Here is a 17,507-nt window from a genome sequence, read left to right as displayed (position 1 = left end):
CCAATGTCTAATGCTAATTATGCAACTCACGAGACTTTAAAAAAAAATGTTTAGTGGTATGACAAGCAAGTTAATTCCTGGCAGTCCAATTATTCTGTTTACTCCAGGCACTGTGTGTCAATATGCACATGCAGCTAGGTGTGTGCATGCATGTGCACACATGTGCCACACATGAGCCTTGGAGCAAAAGGAAGAAAGCAAAAGAAAACAGGGCACAAGAACAGGCTGGTAGTGTGCACAGGCTGTACACAGTGTAAAAATAATATATACTTGTGCAGCCTTGCAGAGCGGACAGAACCCCAGCCCTCTGGATTTATTTTTCAATAGGGTAGAAGCTCTTTTTTCCTGTCCCTGTGGATTGGCATTAAGAGTTCTCTGGAGATGTTCAGCTTTGCTGGCTCTTGGAGATCAGGGAAGAAATCGGGATAGCATGACTTAAGAACCCTGTAAGAGGCAAAAAGTCCACGTTGCTCAGTTTCATGTTTCACTCAAGTACCAGCGAGAGGCTTCCAGGAAACAATATATAGCCCTCTCCTCTTGTTCTCAGAATAAATACACTGGGTCATACCTGTCTCGCCCTATGTCATATCCAGAGCTGTAGCCACATTTTTTGCCTGGGGTGAAGCCTCCAGAGGAGCGCCATTGAGGCTCCCAGCCTGTGTGTGTACACAAATGTGCATGGGGTGTGCCAAACTGGGTCTTTGACTGAGGTGAAATAAAGCCGAGTTTCGCCCCTGCCATATCAGGCTGTCAGTCTTGGCCAACAGCGTCTGCTCTGGCTGCCCCCCTCATTTGCTGCCTGGTCCTTTGATGCTAGGCAGGGACTGAACCTGGGACCTTTTGCATGTGCTGTATTGTGATCCGCCACTCAAACGCACAAGTTGGATTGCTGATATCCTGCCCTATTCTGATTTGCTTCAGTTCTCGAATCTCCCCACTGGCAAAGAACGTGGGTTTCACACCTTCGTAGAAGCCTCTTCTTGGACCCTGATAGTCTGTCACAGGAGTAGCCTAGATAGTACCAGCATAGCTGGATATTACTAGCATAGCAGAGATCCAGACAAGAGGAGGAATTAATCCCAGTGGCGTAGCATGGGGAGTGCAGGGGGTACTGGCCGCACCGGGCGCAACATCTGGGGGTTAGGGTTAGGGGGCACAAATCCACGAGTTAGGGGTGCAAATCCACGGGTTAGGGCGTGCAAATTACTTGCCTTGCCCCGGGTGCTGACAACCCACGCTACGCCACTGATTAATCCACCTCTTTCCTCAGCATATGATGATCTGTTGTGGTTAAACTGTTAAACTGCTGTTGCTGTTAAACTATGTTAAACTGGGGGGCAGGGGATGTGTTTCATCTCTGCAGACATTTGGGAGGGATGTCAGTGGAAGAAGTGGGATACAGGTTGCGTACACACCATACATTGATATCATGTTTTTATTATTGTTATTATTGTTATTATTACTAGTGATTTTTTCTTTAAAAATGTTCAGGGGTACTTTCATTTTCCTACTCATATTGAAATACTGCCCCTCAATGAGGCCAAACTTAGATTCACAAAATGTTTAGGGGTATGCGTCCCCCCAGAAAAAGCACTGATTGTTGTTAATAATAACAATAATAATAATAATAACAATAATATACTGCTCTATACCCAGGGGTCTCAGGGCGGTTCACATAATAAAATCAAGATATAAAACCACAAAATACATAATAAAAATTAAAACAAGTTATAGCATAAAGCTTCCCCCCAATAATCCTGAGAACTGTACTTTCCCCTTCACAACGCTATAGTTCCCAGCACCCTTAAGTAACCATAGTTCCCCAGATTCTTTGGGGAAGTCATGTGCTTTAAATGTGTGCTGAGCGCCCAGTCACAGAGATCATGGCAACAAGCTGAGAGCAAGCTGTTAAGAGCTGGAGAGAAGCTCCAGTTCACAATACCTGGCAATAACTAGAGCAAGCCAAACGCTGTTTGGAGAAGTAGTCTCTTCATGTGAGAGGAGCAGAGAATAATCCCATCAATGAACAATTGTTCCAGGCCAAGAAGCGCATGAAGTGGCCCTTTGTCATGAGCGTTTCCTGTTGTTGCGCAGCAGGCTGGGGGTTTGTGTATGTTGACCGCTAGTCAGCCGCTGAGAGAAGGTGACCGGGCTCAGAACGATCCATGATGCAATTGAAAGGAGGAGGCAGCTCGGGAGTCATAACATTTGTTCACAGCTCTGCCAGGGGTGTTAATAAGCCAGGATTCAGCGCTGGCATCTGTTCTGTGATGCTATGGCTTCTTAAAACATGCCAAGACACAACATTGGAAACTACCTTCTAGCAAGTCAGGTCATCATCATTTGAGTACAAAAGAGCCTTGCGGAATCAGGACCATCTAGTCTCTCAATGGGTCTCCAGGTGCTTATGAGAAGCCCCCCAAGCAGGACCCATGAGCAAAAGCACCTTCCCTTCCTGTGGTTCTAGCTCCTAGCATTTGGAAGCATACAGACCCCAGCCATGGAGGCAGAGCACAGCCATCATAGCTAGTAGCCATGGATAGCCCTATCCCACCCCCTAATTTGTCGAATTCTCTTTTAAAGGCAACCCAATTGGCGGCCATTGCTGCCTCTCGTGGGAGTTAATTCCATAGTCTAACTATGTGCTGTGTGAATACTTTGTAAAATCTGCCCTGAACGTTTCCACGTTCAGCTTCATCGGAAATCTACGAGTTCTAAAGTTACAAGCAGTGCTATTTTTCTAGAAAAAGAGGTGCTCCGGAACTCACCATGAACGCCTCCCTCGTTCTCTTGGAATGGCGCCCACCTGAGAGGAGCCAGAACTGGGTTTTGTTTTTTTGTTTAAAGAATCAGTTTTGCAAGCCATTTGAAACTCCTCCCTCCTTCCCTGAAATCCTGGAGTTGGCTAGATAGAGAAATGGTCTCATCTGACAGAGGGAAGATGCCATATATCAAAGTAAAATATGACAAAAGTTGGAAGTTACAGTGGTACCTCGGGTTAAGTACTTAATTCGTTCCAGAGGTCCATTCTTAACATGAAACTGTTCTTAACCTGAAGCACCACTTTAGCTATTGGGCCTCCTGCTGCTGCCACGCCGCCGGAGCACGATTTCTGTTCTTATCTTGAAGCGAAGTTCTTAACCTGAAGCACTATTTCAGGGTTAGCGGAGACTGTAACCTGAAATGTATGTAACCCGAGGTACCACTGTATTTCCCTCTCTCTCTCTCTCTCTCTCTCTCTCTCTCTCTCTCTCTCTCACACACACACACACACACACACACACAGTGCCTCCTCTGCAACAACTGTACATTTCCTGGAAATGTGAATATATCCCTGGTGGTGGTTGTTTTCCAATTCCTCTTTCAGGTGTTGTTTGTCTGCAGGTATTAAGAGGTCCAACTGCTCATTACCAAAGAGACCCTTGCTACTTCTTCTTGACAGCCCATTTTCTACTTTTTGCTGTGCCCTGTACACAGGATCATGTAATACTTTACATCTAGGAACCAATAATTATTTCTTTGTTGCCTCCTATCCAAACCCTGAGCCGTCCCAGAGCTGATTACTTTCAAGAACTTTGCATCACATTCCTGCAGACCATCCTTCCCCTATTAGGTGCCCTCCAGAAGTTTTGGATGGCATCGGGTTGGAGAAAGTTGCTTCAGTCATAGCCTGAGACCAAGCTGTTGTTTTACAGCTCCAGTGCAAGCATGTAATAGGGTAGCTGCATCTGAACAATAATTATTGATTGCATTTATATGTGATCAGGCAAAATGCCTTCTTGGTAGTGGCACCCTCCCTGTGGAATGCCCTCCCATGAGATGTCAAGGAGATAAAGAACCACACAACTTTTAGAATACATCTGAAAGCAGCCTTGTATCGTGAAGTTTTTAATATTTGACATTTCATTAAGCTTTTATGTGTGTTGGAAGCCGCCCAGAGTGGCTGGGACAACCCAGCAGATGGGCTGGTTACAAATAATAATAATAGAAGTAATTTTATTATTACCCCACCTTTTCCTCTAAGGAGCTCAAGGTGGCGTACATCGTTTTCACCCCCCTCATCTAATCCCCACAACAACCTTGTGAGGTAGGTTAGGCTGGGAGGCGATGACTGACCCGAAGCGGGAATTTGAACACTGGTCTCCCAGGTCCTAGGCCTGACACTCTAACCGCTACATAAAGGTAAAGGTACCCCTGACAGCTAGGTCCAGTCGCGGATGACTCTGGGGTTGCGGCGCTTATTTTGCTTTACTGGCTGAGGGAGCCGGCGTACAGCTTCCGGGTCGTGTGGCCAGCAGGACTAAGCCGCTTCTGGCGAACCAGAGCAGCGCACAGAAACGCTACATAACACTGGCCAATATCAGGAGCCAATAGCATTTTTTACTGGAACTTCCAGGAAAACTTGTTTTATCTCCTGCTTGACTGCAGACCTATCCATTTTTAAAGAAACACAAACTTGTATTGTTTAATCACAGGTACACTGCATAAAATCAGCAGTTTTGAACTATACATTAGAAGCTGTGTTCATTTTCATATGTTGCTTCATCTTTTTAACACAGCTGTTTTTATTTTAATAAATGCTAGGCTTTTTAACATCTGCTTTCATTGGTTATTTTATGCAACCACTTGGAGGTTTTCATCAATAAATTAAATACATTTCACACACGCACAAAATATAGCTGTGCTGGCCCACAAGAGAGGGGGATGAATCCAAAATCTGAGTTTTGTGAGGATAATGTGGAGAGGGGCAGAGAGCCACCTTAAGTACCTCAGAGGGAAGGAGGGATATAAATGGAATTAAAACTATGCTCCTAGGAAAATACTTCATCAGAGGTCACCACTAGAGACACATGGAGTGTCCAGTTTTTGAGAAGTTGCAATAAGATCAAATTTTACAAGCATGGCAAAATGGCAGCACACACAGGGGTACAGACAGGTCAGGACAATTTTTTAATTTGCAGTTCAATGTGAACGACCTAAAATCTACCCTGTTTCGCTCTGCTCTGAATTCTACATCTCTGCCCCATCTGCTTCTCCAGAAACTCTTCACCACAAAGTATTAAGGCAGCCATTTAACAAGGGCTTTGTAATCCAGGGCATATAGACACACAGGAATCAGCAAACCTGCTGAGGTAAGCAAGTCATCCTCACTAAACCATTATCACAGGAAGAAACTAAAATGCTAAATTTAATCAACAATTAGGTGGGTTTTACGGGGGGCAGGTGGTACAACAGTAGGAATAAAGAACCGGCGCTGGATTGAGTTACTAGTTGTGTACATTGGCAAACCATGCAGGAACGCAGTTAACTGTTAGTTTATCTCCGTTTCCCTTTTACTTGAGGCACACCAACAAAACCTAAATTTAGTCTGGCCGCTGGAAGCTGTCTTATACAAAGCCAGGGCACTAGTCCACTGAGCCCAGCATTGTGTACACGGACTGGCAGCAGCTCTCCAGGCCAGCAGGCAGAGGTTCTTCCCAGCACCTGCTCCTTGGAGATCCTTCTTTAATGGGATCTGCCGTAACTGAACCTAGGATTTTCTGTGTGCAAGTGAGGTGCTGAGCACACAGTCCCTCTTGTTTCCAGACAAGAAACTCTCGCTTAGCTTTGCACATGTGCTGGTTGTTGGTTTCGTAGAGAAAACGGGACGACCCGGGGTTGTCCAAGAGACACATAAGCTCACCCAAGTCACTTTTTAGAAAAAAAGACAGGAAACCCAGAGACTTTCAACCACTTCCAGGACCCACGCTGCATTTTCTAAACAGGGAGGTTTAAAAAGCAAAAGGCACGACCCAAACAAAACAGGTTGCATGTTGAGGTTTTAGCTTTTATTTTGGAAAAAAAAATCACCTGTACATTCTCACTTCATCGATCAACAATGATGTGCTACCGTGTGCTTGCGACAAGAGGGGACAGTAGAAGCTCCAGAGGCCTGCCAACCTGAGCAGCAAACTTTCCAAAAGCCTTTGGAAATGAGACCGAGAAAGGAAACAAGCTGCTCAGCCGCAAACTTATTTTCTTCTTTTCCGAGAAACACAGTTAAGAACTAAGAATTTACATTTGAGCCCCAGGAGGGAGGGAGATAGGGTGCTGGTTTTTTCCCCCCCCCAGCCTTGCTCTCAGTTACTGATAGCAGAACAAAAACCCCATGGAAGTGTTGGAGGGGCATGCATTCCCCAGCCTTTATTGTTAGCCCTTCCCAATAATCTCAGAAGGCAAATAAATCCGAGCCCTTCCAAATAAATAGGGACTAGAAACACACAAGTGATAAATAAGATTGTTTTTTTAAAAAAAGAATCAGTAATATACACAATTACAAGGATTTTATTTGGTTTCAGAGGCAGAGAAAGAAGAGCTCCGATGGCATCTTAAAAGCCCGTGTTTGTAGTAGCTGGAAAAGGAAGTCAAAGGATCTTATAACCGATTGGTTAATCCCACTCTCCCCTGCACCGAACCCCAAAATGTCATCCGCTGAAGTTTCGCTTTCAAAACAAAACAAAAACAAGATGGAAGTATAAAAGAACACAGAACAAAACACAACCTGAGGGCACTGATCTCTTCAAGTCAAGGAGAGAGACTGGTTGCTAATTCCACAGTACTGAGGAGCAATAAAGAGATTGAGGTTTACAAGGAAGAGCAAGCCATTTAATTTTTTTTTTTTTACCTCCTGCCCACTCTTTCAGCGAAAGAATGGCTTAAAAATAAAAACCAGACACCGAATGTAGAGGGGCTTGCTAGACTTTCTTGACAAAGCCAACAGCGGAGTGGATTCTCAGCAACTTGCCCCCCTTTGTAGTCCAAACTCAAGACGGTGGTTGTTTTTTTTGTTTTTGTTTTTTGCAGGGTGGGGGGAGAGAGAAGGCCATGCAGGTGAAAAAAAAGGCCATTTTGTTTTTCTTGAAATTCTGTAGCTGCCATAGGCACAACCCGAGGACAGGACTCCATCTCTGTGCCATCTCGTCTGCAAAAAACAACAACACAGACACCCTTCCGATTCCTCCCCCCTCCCCCTACACAAGAGGAGCACAACAGTGCAAAGCAAAAAAAAGGGGGGGGGAAGCCTCCAAATGATTGTCCATTGTTATTTCCAGGAGGTGGGGGCAAGGGCGACCTGGGAAAGCCTGTAGATCTGTGCAGGGGGAAGATCAGGAAGTAGGGGTGTGTGGTGGTGGTGGTGGTGGTGGAGATCAAGCCACAAAATAAAGCGCCAGCTCCCACAGCAGAGCCACCTCAACAGCTGATGGCGCTGGTCTGCTGTTTGCTGACAAAGTCCGAGATGAAGTCAAACTCGTTCTGTCCCAGAAAGAGTTCGGGCAGCTCCTGAACCCGGTCCAAGCCGAGCTCCATGACCAGAGACGTCAAGACCTCTTCGTCGATGGGATCCGTGTCCATAACATTCAAGGTCAGGGCCGGAGAGGGCAGGTGCTGCACCCCCAGGTGCTGCCCGGGTCCCATCCTGTATTGCGGCACCCCTGCCCCAATGGGCCCGTTGCTCATGCCCATGAGGGGGTGGCCCTGGTATTGTGTGTTCAGTTTCTGCAAGTGCATGCTAGCCATGAGCTGCTGAGTGCCCACCGGTCCCAAATATTGTTGCTGTTGCTGCTGCTGCTGTTGTTGCTGCTGCTGGTGTTGTTGTTGTTGTTGCTGCTGCTGCTGGCTCGGATTGCTGAACATCATGGCGCCTGGGACCTGGTGGTGCCCCATCTGTCCATTGATGCTGGGCCTCTGCCTCATGCCTCCATCCAGGGCAGGGCCTCCATACTGCATCATCTGGTGGTTGGCTGGGAGTGTCCTTAGCACGTGCTGCTGCTGCTGCGGAGGGCCTTGCATCCCGTTCATGCCTATCCGGTAGCCCTGCATCCCGTTCACCCCGTGGCTCATCGACATCATCATGTGGTCAGCCATCGCAAGCTGGGCACTGGAAGACAAAAGGAGGAGGGTCACGTACAAGGCGGCATGGGGTCCCGCCCCCCAAAAAACCATGCAGTGTTTGAAATTAGCCAGGCACATTTTGCACCCTGGCCAACACCCGCTTGCAACCAAGTAAAGATGCTTGGAGCCAGGGCAGCGCCTGATATCTCTGCCACCTGGAAAGGTGCGTGCCCAGGGATCATTGGACCACACGCTAACACCACATCCTGTAGGATTTTCTCAGTTGTTATCTTTTAAACCTGCCCAACTGGAATGAATTTCAGGAACCCCAAATGCTTTTTCTGTGCAGCCTGAGCAACAGCAATCACCGTTAAGAAAAAGAGGTCGGAATAGGAATACATGTGGACTGTCCCTGGATCAAGTGACTTTTCTTCTTCAAGTTCTCCAAATTATTAACCTAGCTCAAGGTTGTCCTCTGAACTAGCCAGATGTTCAACTGAGAATCAATCACAGTCAGCCCATCATTTGAAAATTAAGATTTTAGAGCCGCCTCCCCAAAAATGGCGACTAGACATTCTGTTTTTGGCGACTGTAACTGTGGTTTAAGGGGCCATTTGGCGCCTAGCTTATATACCTGAGTTTCTAACACTGCTGCCACGACATATGCAAGCCTGCTCCTGGGATAACAACACATAAGTCCAGAGTGGGATGGTCAAGGCCTTTTTTGGCAGCCCCCAGCTTGGTGCCTCCTTCCCAAAGCTGGTAAGCAAGGAAGTGGGCTTTGGAAAGGCGGTGTGAGGCTCTGACAGAGTCCCAGAGTATTCCCGCCTCCTTCCCAAAGCCTCCTTAGCACTTTCCCACATTTGGGAAGGGGGAGGGACCCTGCCAGAGCCTCGCACCGTACTCTTGCAGCCACTTGGTGTGAAAAGTTGGGCTGCCCCATTCTAGAGGGTATGGGGCTCCCAAGTACCCCCTTCCCCTGCTCCAGAAGTTATATTTTGTATACATCTTTTCGACAAGGTGTTTCCTAGTGACACACACACGGCTTCTGCACCATTCATCCTCTCAACCACCTTGCAAGGTAGGCTAGGCCAAGAACTCAGTGGAGAGGCAAACCTGGTTTGCGAGTTAACAGGTGCACATTGTTTCTCTAAAACAGTGTTTCCTAAACTTGGGTCGCTAGCCGTTTCCCCCCGAACTACAATTCCCATCATCCATATTCACTGGTCTTACTAGCTCGGGATGATGGGAGTTGTAGTCCAAAAACAGATGGAGACTCAAGTTTGGGAAACACTGTTCTAAAGCCAGGGTGGAAAATGTGTGGCCCTCCCTGTATTCCTGCCCCCAAATTCTAATCAGCCTCAGTCAGTATGGCCCAATGTCTAGGGCGATGGGAGCATTAAGTGTGGCAACATCCGGCTGGACCCAGGTTGTGCCCATCATGGCTAGGGCAACGGCCTAGAGCCAATGCACTGAAGGAAACTGTGCTTTGTGTGTGCGCGCATGCACATATAGAATTACAACCTCTCTCTTATCTACAGTGGCAGATGGCAGGGACTCCCCCTTCCCTAACAGGTCATGTGGTAGAGAGGCTTTGGGGGTGGAGGAAAAGTTTATAATGGGAGGCAGCTATAGTGTCCACTAAGGCAGAACTGTCCAACAGCCATGGCCAGCTGAGAAGGGGACACACATCCAAGGACACAAGAGACCACAAAGCCCTTTCTGGGCCAGGAATGCAACAGACCATTTGTCACAACAGCCAACCAAATGCCTCCAAAAAGGCTGTTAAACACAGCCTGTTTAACACAACCCTCTCCTTGCTGCTGCTGCTGCTCCCAAGGAACTGGCAATTCTGAGATTCTGAACATGGAGGTTCGATATGGGTTGGAGTGAAGAACTGCAACATGATGTTGCAGCGTACGGTCGCCACCCAACAAATAGTCCCGTCCTGGGCACCACAGTCACCCTGGAGCAAAGGTTATGTAGTTCTGCCTAGGCCTCCCAGGGGGAGGAAAAGGAAAAGAAAGGTGTGTGGGGGGAACTCTTCTTCCCATGGCTTTTCCCCGCAAGGCTATCTAGTGCTTCAGGGACAAGATTTGGGCTGTCAGCCTAAATCCTTTTGTATGTATCATGGTTCTTGAAAGTGCAATAATGGGTGCTTAAGCTCACAGCATACATCCCTTCTCCTTTCAATCCACAACTCTTAGGCTGAAGTTTTAAAATTCTGTTCTTCAAGTATGTAGAAACAAGTAGCTTTATCTCTCTCCACCGATGCCCCCCCTATACTTCCCAGCTGACATGCACTCAGCCAACAGGATCTGATTATCAGGATGCACTGCCCTATCCTAACAGACTGGCCAGGCATGCACTCATCCAACCCCCTTTTAAAAACAGATCTAAGCTGGTGGCCCTCTTAACCCAAGCCGAGGCTCCACGGCGCCCCCTAGAGGAGCGACAGGAGAACGACAATACTGCCCCCTAGCGCACGGGAGGATGAAGATCCGCCTAAGGACGCAGTAGGCAATGAAATCGAGGTTGGTTACCTCGACACCTTCCCTAAGTCACCGATTTATCATTCCTGCCCAACCCCGGGACACCTTAAGCAGCTTGCAAATACGAAAGCAGGCCGCTGGCATCGAACAGAGCATTTATGCAATGTTTTTTACATCCCGGATAAACGAAGGCGACCTTGTGCATGAAAATAAAAGTCTGTTGCAACCTCCCCAACGCCGTCGGATCGCAGAACCCGGCGCTGGTAATACGTCCCGCAGAATGCAAGCAGCAGCGCGCCCGTTCCCTAACCCGCTTCCCACGGCCAACCCTCCTCCCCGCTTCCCTCTCTTTTTCTCTCCCTCCTCCTCCTCCTCCCCTTTGCCGGCTCCAGGCAGCTCCCGCCCCGGCACATTCCGCCAGCACAAAGATCAGCACTTTGAACACAGAAGTTTAACCCTTCCCTGCCTGCTCCCGAGCAAAAGACAATGCCGCCGAAAGAGCGCTCCGCGCAAATGAGGACTCGGGCTGGTGCTGGGCTGGAAAGGAGAAGGAAAAAGCCCGTTTTCCTGGCCACCCCGACGAACGGCAGGCAATGCAAAATAAATAATAATAATAATAATAATAATAGTTTTCAGATCGTGGCCGTCTCTGCGGAGCCTCTCGAAGCCCAATGTCACCCTCCTTTCCCCGCCGTGGTTTCCTCGACTCCCTCCTCGGCTACATACCCCAAAGGCGGCGATCCGAAGGGAAGGCTGCAAACTCGCAAATGGCCCGGCTGAGAAAGTCACCTCGGCAGGAGGAGGAAAGCGGCGGCGGCGGCTCCTCTTTCTTCCCTTCCTTACACGCGGCTGCTATTCCCACGAGCGAGCTGGCCAGCCTGCCCGCCGCGCTTGCAAAGGCACCTCCAGCCCGGCCGCATCAATTCCAAGCGGCGGGTCCTTCCTCCGGCGGCGGCTGCTGCTGCTGCTGCTCCTTCGCCTCCTCTTTCTCCAGCTCCCAGCCGAACCCTCGCAGGCGTCGCTGTGTGTATTTGCAAGTAGGTTAAACTTCAGCGTTTTTTAATATATATACATACACACACAGAGAGAGGGAGAAGCCGGAGGGGGGCGGAGCCAAAGTCCCCGCCCCTGTGCCTCTGATTGGTCCAGCTCTCCCAAATGGCTCTTCTCCCCCCTCCCCAGCCTGGATGCTTTTTCCAAAGCGGCGAAGAGGGGGCCGAGGTGAAGAATCGCAGGGTCCCGCCTACCTGTTTTTGTTTCATCTCCGAAGAAGGAGGGATTGCAACACAATGGCGGGAGTTTGCAGCATATGCAAAGGCAGGAGGAGGAAAGGACGGGTGGGGGGAAGCGCTGCCTGCCTGCCTGCCTGCCTGATTGCTTGCTTCCATCTGTCCATCTCTCCTCCTTCCCTCTCCAAACCGGCTCGCCTAACAACCCTCTTTGCCGGCGCTCATCTTGCACACGATGGCGTGCGCGCACGTAACGTGTGTATGCATGCAAACAAACACGAGGACAGAGGGAGAGAGTGGAAAGCGGGGGGTGGCAAGGAGAGAATCCTTGCAGCCTTTGCTCTCCCCTGGCGATTGGCGAAGCGTGAGCGGGTGAGAGGGCGCAGAGGATGGCTGCCGGCTGCCGGCCAAGATATTGCGAGGCGCATTGTTTATTATTAACTCCCGGGCCCCGGTGGGGAGCGCATTCCTCGCCCTGACCTGCCTTTTGTTATGCAAATACAGAGGGGATGTTAATCTGCTGCCACGCGGTTGGAAAGAGGTGGCCCTCGCGAATGGCTCAATTAACCACAGGGCGCTGGACGGGGAGGAGAGGGTGGCGCAATACGGCGCGTTCCCGCTGGTCGCGCGCGCGGTGCCTTCCTCCTCCTCCTGCTAATTTCCCAAGCGTTTTCCAAGAAAAGCCAGGGAACTTTTTTGTTTTTAATGGCATCTGAGTGACTCGTCCCCTGAATTGCTGTTTGGGGGTTTTTTGCGCACCCCACTTTGCTTTTCATTCTTACGCGTCAACTCTGCTAACACCTGAAAGGATAACAAAGGAACTTCAAAGGGAGGCTGCAGTGAGAAGCTGCTGCATGAGAACTTCTCAAGAAATTCAATTCCTTTCGTTTGGGCCTGAATACAGACAATGGTTTCCCACCTTACATGCTGATTGACTCAGCATTTCTGAAGGTGTAAAGGGCCATTGCATATTTTGCATACAAACTCTAATTGAATTGCTCCAGCTTGCCCCCCCCCCCATTCCAATTGCCATATAACTTCTACCATTTCCTCCTTATATTGCTCTTGTTATGCCTATCACCAGGGCCTGCTAGTTAGAAGTGGGTCACGCCCCTACTGGTTGCCTTATGCATTCGTTTGATTGGACATAGTGGAAAGACACACCTACTCCTTATCTGTTCCATTGCTTGACCTTTTGGCTTCACTTTCCAAAGCCCGCCTCCAGTTTTGTGTCTCTTTGCTCAGGGCATATGTACCTGACACACTTAATCGACTACTTACTGAAGCAACAAATGAGACTTTGGCCTACATGTTTGTGTGATGAAAACAGCCTAATCTCAGAATGGTTGCAGTATCAATTTGCTAGATCTCGAAGAGTAGGGTTTTTCTCTCTTACCTAGGGTTGGAATATCTGGAGGGAGTTTCCCTTTGGGGCAAAATCCAGGACAAAATTCACCTTTCAAAAACTAGGCTAAAACCAAGGATTCTTATGGTATTATTGTACATTGATGTTTACATTTACAATATTGAAATGTTGTTTTCTACACTGTGTTGTTTGTTGCTTTTTTGCTGCTACTACTATTTTGCTACTACTACTGTTACGAAATTGTGCTTTACAAAATATTTCTATTGAGAAATATAGTGTAACTGAACCACTGCATTGTTGTAAGGCTCTTTAAACTGCTCCCAGACTTTTGAATTCCCTTCCTAGAGAGGCTAGACCGGCTCCTTCCTTGCTGTCCTTCTGCTGGCAGGTGAAGACTATTCTGAAAAGCTTTTGGGAAGTTTTTTTTTTAAAGGAAAATGCTTTGAATAGTGCTTTGCTGTTTTTACTGTCTGTATTTTAATAGATTTGGTTTTATAATTTTTATATAGTTTAATTACTATTACCTTACAAGAAAGGAGATTCTGACTAAACACAAGAAATAACTTTCTGACTAAGAGATGTTTGATAGTGGCATGGACTCTCTCCGAAGGTGGGGACTCCCCTTTATTGGGGGATTTTAAGCAGCGGTTGGGTAGCCATCAGTCATGGATGCTTTAGCTCAGTGGTGTCCAAACTTTTTTCAAAGATGGCCAGATTTGATGATGTGAAGGGCTGTGGGGGCCGACCAAAGGGCCGACCAAAGTTGTTGACCTATTTTAGGGTTGGAATTGTTGAGCATCTTTTAGGATTGAAGTTATTGAGGGTTTTTTAAAGGGTTTTACCTCAGGAAATAAACTGCCACAGGGGCCGGATTAAATCGACTGGCGGGCCGGATTAGGCCCCCGAAACAGACTTTAGATATGCCTGCTTTAGCTGAAATCCCTGCATTGTTGTCCCTCAGTGTCCCTCTCCCAACTCTACAATTCTAAGATTCTATGATCCTGTATATAGTTTTTAGCTTTCTGTATGTTATCCGTGTTGTTTTTATTTCTGTAAGCTGCCTTGAGTCCTGGTGTGAGAAAAAGGCTGGTTATAAATAAACACAATAATAATGATACTTTCTTGAGGAAAGGCTGCATACAAATAAACACAATGATGATGGTATGGTTGGGAAGCACTGAGAAGTATGCCTTTCCCATCCTTGTGCAAAAGACCTCCACTTTTAGACGTGAGGCCTCTGCTTTTGGGTAGCAGGGAAATGGAACAGATGAGAATCTTCTGTTCCTCTTTCTCAGGTATACAAAAATAGCATGTGATGCGGACCTGCTGCCACTTCCTTGGAGTTAAGTGGCTTGAGAAAGCACACACCAAATATTGACTTCAATTCTGCTCTGTTTGGCCCAGGAACTTTGTTCTAGCAGTTGGGCTCTTCCTCCTGCTGTTTTCAGGCCTGGTGCCACACAGCACAGCATCCTTGAGCAGCTACCAGCTCCAGTGCTGTGGCACGGCCCGATGCTGATGCCTGATTGGTGCTGGCTGGCTCCACTTCCCACAATGCACCACTGTTCTGGGGGCATTGTGGGAAATTAAAATGGCTGCCCACCACCCATTGTGGGGTTGGCAGTTATCATTTATGTTTCCCATAATGCCCCTGATGTGGCATGGCTCCAGGGCATTATGGGAAATTTAGATAGCCCCTTGCTGTCTGGCATTGATGAGAATGCTGTCACCTCCAGGTGAACCCACTGATGTAGAAGAGGACCCACTTTTCCAAAGGTCTACTTCAAACTTGGAGCCAGCCTGGACTATACTTCTCATTGGGTCTCTTTTACCTACCTCACAAGGTTGTTGTGAGGATAAAATGGAGGTGAACCATCTTGAGGTCCATAGTGATAGCTCAGTGAAAAATACATCAATAAATACACCATACATTTAAAACACATGGCTTAAGCCCCCCCCCCCCAAATCCTGGGATTTGAAGTTTACCCCTCACAGAGCTACAGTTCCCAGGAGTCTTAGCAAATTGGAGTTATTGGGGGACGCACCACTTGATTTAAATATGCTTTAAATGTATTGTATGGATGTAACCATAGATGGTGCTTGAATTCGCCCAAAGAATTCTGGGAACTGTCATTTGTTAAGGGTGCAGGGAATTGTAACTTTGTGGGTGCAAATCGTAGTTCCCAGGGCTTTTTGAGAGAAGCCGTGTGCTTTCTTTCAGTGTATGATGTGAACGTAGCCAATAACTGATGGATAAAAGTGGTATGTCCCTGGAAAAACAAACCACACATCTCCACCTTTACTTGACAGAACAGAGGGATTGGACCCACCCTTTAAAACAAAAATGGTTAAAACAAAATGATAGGGGATCATGGGAGAATTTCATAGGGGCTGGTGAAGATGATTTGATTCCTGTTCATGTTGCATACAAATAACCTTGTGAGCAATGAGGGGTCTTATCCAACTCAGCCAAAAGTGGGTGGTTTATATCCAAAATACAAAGGTTTCATTTCATTTCTACCTCTTCTTTGCATTGTGGATTTATTTGTGGGGCAGAACAAGTTTGACTTCATCTCGCATTTTGGCACCAGGGCGGCTGGCAAAGGAAAGGGGATTTGCGCAATGCAATTAGAAATGAGACGCGGGCTCTGTTGTGATGAGGCAATGTGCAGAAGTGATGAAGGTTGGGAAAAATAATCCCAACTTCCCCTGTGGATGCAGAGATTGCTGGAGTCTTAATGGCTGCTACCACTCGGGGAATAGATTCTGGAGTCATTGTGGATTCACTCACTGGAAAACAAACAGCAGTGCAACGTAAACAGAAGGTTAGGAATGATTCATAGTTCAGGATGCTGTTGTCTGATGATTTCAGTGAATGAGGGCCCTTTCGGACGCAATGCTTCTCATATCTGGAAGCCTTCAGCCCAGGGATGGGAATTCTGTAGCTCTCCAGATATTCTTCAACTCCATCTCCCATTAGCCCCGGCCAGCATGGTCAACAGTCCAGGATGATGGGAGTTGTAGTCCAGCAACACCTTCGTTGCCACAGATTCCCCCATCCCTGCTTTAGCCAGTTTATTGCAATACCTTGAATGTTGGACTTAGAGCAGGGAGACATGGGTTCAAGTCCCCACTTATCCTAGAAGTGCCCTCGATAAACTTGGGTCTGTCAGTATCGTTCAACATATCCTACTAATAATATGTAATCATACCTGATTGCTCATTCATGCGTAGATAAATAAGTTGAAGCGCAGGGCTGGAAGATTCTTTCACTAACTAACTAACTAACTAACTAACTAACTAACTAACTAACTCAGAGGAGCCGAGTTCCAGATGGGGGTCTGTCTGATCACAATATGCCAGTTAGCCATGTAGCTCACTGGGTGATCTTGGGCCAGCCTAACCTACCTCCAAGGGTTGTTGGGAGCATAAAATGGGGGGAATGTAATAATCAGTTTATTAATCAGGCAGTTTCTGTTCCATTGTCAAATAGCTCTTACTGTTAGGATGTTTTGCCTAATGTTTAGCAGAAACCCGCTTCCCTGGAATTTCCTCCCATCAGTACTTTGCCTTCTGGAAAAACAGGGAACAAATCTCCTTCATCAGCCTTCTGTGTGTAGCAGGCATGCATGGGGGAAGGAACATACGGTAGCTTAGTGGCAGAGCAGCTGCCTTGCAAGCGGAAAGTCTCAGTTTCAATCCTGGTATCTCCAGGTTGGGTCAGGAATTCACCTGCCTGAAACCCTGGAAAACCCCATCCGCTCCACTCCCCATCACGGAGCACTTGAAAATTGCTGACAGTCTTGGAGGACCACTGAATGGTTTTCCTGCCTGTTGTCACAATTGTTCTGTGCTGTGTTAGATGCTACATGGTTTCTAAGAATATTTGTATTGTTTCTTCCGTTGCACATATAACACAACTGAATTTTAGGGAACATAAATTGTAATGCAATAAAGCACGCTATCTAGCCCAAATATTTCTTTATTGTGATTGAATAAAATGCATGCATCCCCTTTTAAATCTCGGTACGCCAAAGAGCAAGAGATTTACTATTCCAAAAGGTGAACATTCCACAAAAGTGGCCCAGTATTTTCCTACAGGCAGTGGGGATGGGCACCTACAGCCCCTGCCCTGACCTCACAATATTTCAGCCCTTGCCATTTTTCTAAAACAGTGTTGCTGCTCTCATGGCCAGGGATTTTTTTTACAAGGCATCCCTTCATGGCCTCAGCCCTCCATCGTTCTTCTACCCTCTTATTTACCCCTCATTTCCTTGTGTTTACAGTGTGTGATATATTTCAACACTCCCTGTGGACCAGTTACAATGCTACTTTCCCCATGTTTCACCCACAGGGAACGTGGTTGCATGAGTAGAGTATGAGGTCACATTACACCCCCAGGGGATATATATTTATAGATTAGTTTCTGGGCCATGTGGTTTCCTCCCCCCCTCTCTCCCCCCCCCCAGTTCCAAAATCAGCAGGTTCTTGCTTCAGCCTTTCTTCTTCACCGCCAAGGCAAACTCTCTTTCTTCTCTACATCCCTAG

General features: G+C 47.4%; 1 protein-coding gene across 1 annotated transcript; it reads right to left on the bottom strand.

Moving 5' to 3' along the window:
• Positions 1-6,108: 6,108 nt before the first annotated feature.
• On the bottom strand, positions 6,109-11,467 carry CITED4 (Cbp/p300 interacting transactivator with Glu/Asp rich carboxy-terminal domain 4). The gene is made up of 2 exons (XM_083750992.1): positions 11,091-11,467; positions 6,109-7,918 (listed from the first exon to the last, which is right to left on the bottom strand). The coding sequence occupies exon 2, from the start codon at positions 7,903-7,905 to the stop codon at positions 7,231-7,233; it is 675 nt and encodes a 224-aa protein (XP_083607118.1). The 5' UTR covers positions 7,906-7,918; positions 11,091-11,467; the 3' UTR covers positions 6,109-7,230.
• Between the last annotated feature and the right edge of the window lie 6,040 nt (positions 11,468-17,507).

Source organism: Podarcis gaigeae, assembly GCF_964106915.1.
Source record: "Podarcis gaigeae genome assembly, chromosome: 8".
NCBI classification, from domain to species: Eukaryota; Metazoa; Chordata; class Lepidosauria; order Squamata; family Lacertidae; genus Podarcis; species Podarcis gaigeae.
Note: the sequence above shows the minus strand (reverse complement) of the source record. Positions and strands in the feature narration are given on the sequence as shown.

Coding starts and splice junctions, on each gene's coding strand:
- CITED4 (XM_083750992.1), bottom strand. CDS start 7,905: ATGGCTGACCACATGATGATGTCGATGAGCCACGGGGTGAACGGGATG.